A 6333-nucleotide genomic window follows, 5' to 3' on the forward strand; every position below is an offset into this window, starting at 1 on the left:
AAAAAAAAATTACTCGCCGAATGGCTTTGATAGTTTTTTATTGTAAAATGGACCAAAATAAACACTTTTTGTTCTTTGACAAAAATTCGAAAAATGCCTTGTTTCCGAGATATTTACAATTTAATGTGAAAAAAGTTTTTTCTCAAAAACTACTGAACAGATTTTTTATATATTTTTGGTATAGGTCAATTATTTTATTGAAGGTCTAAAGCGAGTAAAAAAACAGTCTTTTAAAGAAAATCAAAATGGCAAATAAGTGAATGGAAGCAGGCTACAAATAGTGAAATTGATCCATTGACAAATGGATGGAAAATCGAAATTGGTTGTTTGGATTATTTCGAAGGATAAACTGCGTTAGATATGCTTCAAAAAACGAGTAATTTTTTTTACAACTTTTTTGTTTATAACAATTGACTGACCACTCCGAAAAATATAAGAAAATATCAGAAAAATACACTATAAAATAAAGAGTTTCATGCTGTAGGTTTTTGTTTTAAAAATTTAATCGCTTCATGCCTTTTCTTTAGGGGTGAACCGCTCGCCTAAATGGAGATATAATTAATTTATGTAAGTAATCGAGTTGACGTTCGTACACAGGCTATGACGGCTCCGCATTACTACTTCTCGGATTCGCCTCTCGTCCATTTCCGGGTCTCTGGAACTAGGCATTCCTCCTTTTTGGCTTTCAGGTAATTATCTTCTATAGTTGTTCCCTTTAGTTAGCATTTTCTCGAATTTGGAGAACTTTTGACATCCGAACCCGGGTCGGCTCTTCTTCTTTCAAATTACGTCGGCGATATCGATTGCTACGGCGCACAGTGGGAAATATGGAAAAAATTCTATGCACTCGGCTATTTTAACCGTTCAGTGGTAATTTCTTTTTTATTCTTCAAATTGCTTAATTTTATGATCCTGGTGAGAATTTGATATATCTATATAGAAATTTTTTAAATCGAATGAGCTAGAAATTCGTAGAATGTACTAATGTAGGTATAGTTCCACTTCAAAGAATAAAAGTTCTTGGAAACTATTTTCTGGAACTTATATTTTTTTATTTTTGAAGCCTCTAACCACTATTTTTAAATATCTAACCTCGAATCCAGGAAATCTAAGCTAGAAAGTCCAACAAAGGATATTTTCTAAACCAAAGAATGTGACTCTTTGAAAACTCTTTATAGCTAATATTTTGTATTTCTGAAGCCTCAAACCTACGCTATGTACATAACCTTACCTCAAATGTGTATTACTTTGAGGTTAGGTTTGATGAATTTGAGGCTATGTTTTTGGGTTCAGGTTTAAGGTTGAGTATTGTGAAGCTACATGATTATTTTCGTTGTTTAATCAACCTCAGATGATTGATAATTTGTTGAAATTTTTTAAAAAATTGAAAAGCCGATTAGGTACACCATTCAATTATTCGGAAAAAATATAAAAGAAATTGTGTTTCACTCACTGTTTGACCCGAAACTGTACCATGATTTTTGTAAGTAGAATTTTTGTTTGGAAAAAAATGTTTCGGAACGAAAAAAAATTAATGGAAAATTCTTAATTTTTTATCTAAAAAAATTTGTGGTTATTTAAAAAACAGAATGGTACACTTTCACCAAATTTTGTCAAAATTAAATTGTTCTCGGAAATTTTGAGGTTATGTTTAAAAATGACTACAAAAGTTGTAGATTTTTGCATGATCTATACAACTTTTGTATTGGATACTTCTTTTTGACGTAATCTTTCGCCCACTTATAAAAGATCAAGTAGGTAACAATTTTTTCTGTGTTTGCCTCTAAATGAGTTATTTCATCAGTCTGTTTAGAATTGTAACAACGTTAAAAACAATAATTTGATAATGAAACACTAAAAATTCACTTGGAACTATATTTTAAGTCAAACGAGTAGCATACATTAAAAAATTCACTACATAAAGTGGATATCAATTAAAACATTGACTAACAATAGACGATAGATAAATGGTGAAACTAAGAAATTTATAAAATTTCATGTACAAACAACTCAAGTAATCAATATAACCCTGGAACCGCCATACTGACTAGAAAACTTAAACTAACTGTATAAAAAAAAATGTAAAATTAAAATAAATAAGAATAAATTAAATAATAAATTTAAATAGACTTAATCTGGGTCTCGGACAAGGCCTTTCTAGGCCTGTGTTCTTTGCTGGACACGTCGGTTGGCTTCTGCTGCTTAGTCGATGAGTTAACAGCATACATTTCTTTGTTATGTCGGTACTCTTTAAACGCCCTGTCTAAAGTGGAGATCACTTCATCGACATTCTCTTTCGTGAATATCATAGGAGGCTTGATTTTAATGATGTTATTGTACGGCCCATCGACGCTGATCAAAATGTGCTCCTCACGCAACCTGAAATGGGAAAAAAAGATTAGAGATATTTGAACGTGTCAAAATTGAAACTGGTGGGCACTTATTGGAAACATTGGTTAAATTACCTTCGATGCGCGTACTGAGCGCACTCTTTATCCGGCGTCCTGGTGTCTCTGTCTTGAACAATGTCGATTCCGACAAATAAACCCATACCGCGCACATCTCCAATGCATTTGTGCTTCTTCGCTAGAATGTGGCAACTGTCCAACAGGTACTCTCCAACTACCAAAGCGTGTTCACGCAGGTTTTCCCGTTCTATAACGTCGAAAACCGCGTTGGCAACGGCACAAGATACTGGGTTGCCGCCGTACTGCAATAAAAGTTAATAATAGTACCGTAAAACGGGTCTATATTGATCAATTTTGTTCAATATTATTGTAGTAAATGAGTATTTTAATTATTAAAAAATGCAAGTTGATGTAAAGTTGCTTCTACTACAACTTGGTAAAAACAAAAAATGTATTGGATAAAAATCAAGCGAGAAAAAAAATGAGCTGATCAAAATTTTACTGATTTTGGGGCTACTTTGATAATGTCCGGATTTTGCTCATTTTTGCTAGTTAATCAAGCTTGTTACCAATGAAGCCCCAGATATAGGATACTATGATAAAAAAATATTTATAAACTATCTTCATTTGTGCATAGAAACCACTATTTCATCAAATAACTGAAATTTATTGAAATAAAACACTTTAGTTGTAATAGAATATATTCTCTGACAAACATGTAAATAAAAAAAATATTCTCTATGTAAAAACAAAAACAAAACAATATCCTAAATACAGAACAGAAGAAATATCATATAAAAATATATTAAAAACATTTTTAAACCCTTAAAAAGAGTTTATAAATCTCTAAATATATAATTTCCTCTTTTAACGCTCACAGCCTCTATTTCAGACTTATGAATTGTACTTTCATGCGATCAAAATTACCCCGAAACTGTGATCAAAGTTACCCCGCGAAGCTTTGGTAGTTTTACAGAGGTAAGAAATGCAATGAAGCAACCAGTTTGTACAAAAAATAGGATAACTTAATGTCTCTTTGAATGAAAATCACCATAATTACGTTAGAGCTATGTCCTTTTAGATGCAGATGAAATTTTGGAGAGTTTATTTACGATAATTACACAATTTTAATATATCTCAAATTTTTTCTCATTTAAACTGGGTGCACAGACAACAACCGATGGATTATTCTGGTAGATTACTTATTCCACTACATATATTACTGGTTGCCTAATCAATAACATTGATCATGTCATCGGAAATGACATATATTTTACATTTTGAAGTACCTATGATCAAAGTTGCACCGAAATGATCAATTTAGCCCCGTTTTACGGTATTTATAGCTCAGTATATGACGGTTTTTAGGTCCGAATTCTTGACACATGCACCGATTGACGTGAAATTTTAACAGTGAGTAGAAAATTGCTCAAGAAACAAAAGTTACATAGTGCCGATGTGTGCTTTCACCCTAGGGGTGAATGCCACCCCTTCTCGCAATAAAGGCACCCATTTTAATCGCAAAAATCAATAGAGGGATGAATTCTAAGCAAAAAATGTTCTATAACGTTTTTTCCAAAAATTAATATTTTCCGAGTTTCAACCATTTTTGATAAATAACTTGAAAACGTTGCGTTTTATCGAAAAACCTATATAGAGCAAAAATAAAGCGTTTGAAATAACGAATCGATTAATTGTTTGTTTATTACCGTAGATGTAATAAAAACCGAGTTATCACTCTCTAAAGGTGATTGTTTATTTTTCGGAAAGTAAAATGAAACCGTTTACCGAAAATAATGGCGAAAGAACTAATTTTTCGAAGAAAATGAATATAACCGTTTTTAAAGTGCTTTAAAGTGAAAAGACCTTTAAAATGCTTTTTGAAAAAATTTCGTAGCTCAAAAACTCGCGGAGTTATGATGAAAAGCAGCCTCCCCCAAATGGTCCGAAAAAAAATTAGAGATCAAACAGAATAAACAAATAAAGATTAAACATTTTCGCTTTTTCTTTCAATGGAAAAGGTTACAAGCAAGTAGTGGCAATACATCAATTTGGTAAAATGAAAACTGTTTTCGTCACTTTTCTACGACAATTTTAGTTATTGTGGGGGCAGATTCAAAAAGGCGTGGGGGATGGAAATCCTCAAACGCTGCCGAAGGAATCTTTTATAAATAATATAGACCATTATTTAGGGAAATTTAGTGTAATAACCTTAATAAAATATAAAAGAAGCGATTCGAGAAAGTTACTTTCCCGGTGTAAGTACCTAACTTTCTCCTAGCATTCTCAGACGGTTGCTTATCAATGAATTAATACTAGAATAGAGTATTATGGGTCTGCAATTTCTTCGGGAAAGTAAACAATCCAAAAGAGTGATTTATCTTCCGCTACTCACCGTATTGAAATACTCCACTCCTGTTTTCATAAAACTGTCGGCGATCTCCTGCGTGGTGACCACGCAGGCCACCGGATGGCCGTTGCCCATGGGTTTGCCCATGGTCACGATGTCCGGCTCGACGTCGTACTGCTGGAAGGCCCACCAGTTCTTCCCGATCCTTCCAAAACCGACCTGGACTTCGTCAGCTATACAAATCCCTCCGGCTGCTCTGACGTGCTTGTACACTTCCTTGAAGTAGTTCTCCGGGGGAATCACCTGGCCCCCGCAGCTGATCAGGCTCTCGGCGATGAAGGCGCAAACGCCCTTTCCGCTCTCGGACCGAATCTTGTCGCATATGTCTTTGACTTCTTTGGCGTAGAGCGTGCCTGTCTCTTCCTTCTTGTACTCGGTGTCCCGGTACTTGCCTCGGTAAATATCTGGCAGGGATGTCTAGAAAGGAAACAGCAATAATGTAGGTATTAGGCAATGCATCCAGGGGTGTGTTTAGATGCTAATAAACAACTAAATTCTACCATAGTATAGAAGAGATTAAAGAATTATTTACATTTTTTTTACTAAAATTTTGGCGTAGTCAATAGTAAAAACAATTCGCACAAGGGCAGCAGCAACCAAAATTTATTTTTTTTTACAAATACATAATTTAATGCATTCATTTAGTGTATGAATTCAAAATTTCATTTTTCTAAAAGTTTCTTGTTCTAGAGAGTGTTTAAAATTGGGTTAACTTTTTAAATTTGCCGCCATTTGTGTTTTTTGTACTAGAATGGTCTTGGTTCTTTGACAGCTGTTAAGTAGAAACATGGCGGTTAATAAATGTGGAGAAGAAAACGATTAAACAACGCGTCTTTATTGCTACATTATTTTATATTTGGTGTAGGTTATGCAGAACTTGGAGGAAAATATCGTACAAGATATGGAAAAACAAGTTGTCCAACAAACAGCACAATTCGAAATTTGAAGAACCTGATTTAATTACTTCAGTTCAAGATCAAAGAAGTAAAATTTACAGCTGTAAGTAGTCAGTCACAAGAAAATATTGCAGCTATCAATGGTAGTGCCACTGCAGAACCAACCATATCAATTAAGTAGGCATTAAACAAACCACTTTATTCAATATTTTGCATACGGATGTTCACTTAGAGGCTTGCAACATACATTAACACAAGTAATATTGCCAACTGATCATAGATTACGTCATGCAATTGTTAATCGGGTTCTTGCAATGAAAGAAGAAAATTATTTTTATAACAAAATCATCTTTAGTGATGAGGCTCATTTTGAAATTGGATTGTAAAGTGAAGAAAACTCGCAAGTAATATTGGAACAATCAGGCCCGGATCCAGAGGGGGTGGCGATGTGGCGATCGCCACCCCCAAAGCACAACATTTTTTAAAGATCTTCAATTTCTCCAAACGACAACAGGCAGTTAGTCGATATTAATGCAAGTAGAAGGATTCATTAGTGTCAAGCTCCTCTGAAAGAAGTGCTTTGCGCCACCCCCAAAACCAGTCTCTGGATCCGGGCCTG

General features: G+C 34.2%; 1 protein-coding gene across 1 annotated transcript in view; it reads right to left on the reverse strand.

The window, feature by feature from the left end:
- Positions 1–1861: 1861 nt before the first annotated feature.
- LOC108906364 (alanine--glyoxylate aminotransferase 2-like) overlaps positions 1862–6333 on the reverse strand; it is a 14297-nt gene continuing 9825 nt past the window's right edge. The window contains exons 5-7 of the mRNA XM_018709597.1: positions 4804–5235; positions 2466–2710; positions 1862–2379 (exon numbers count right to left, since the gene is read on the reverse strand). Coding sequence (XP_018565113.1) covers positions 2121–2379; positions 2466–2710; positions 4804–5235 — 936 coding nt within the window. The 3' untranslated portion in view covers positions 1862–2120. The remainder of the gene's footprint in view (positions 2380–2465; positions 2711–4803; positions 5236–6333) is intronic.

The sequence above is a fragment of the Anoplophora glabripennis genome, unplaced genomic scaffold, assembly GCF_000390285.2.
Source record: "Anoplophora glabripennis isolate ALB-LARVAE unplaced genomic scaffold, Agla_2.0 scaffold139, whole genome shotgun sequence".
NCBI classification, from domain to species: Eukaryota; Metazoa; Arthropoda; class Insecta; order Coleoptera; family Cerambycidae; genus Anoplophora; species Anoplophora glabripennis.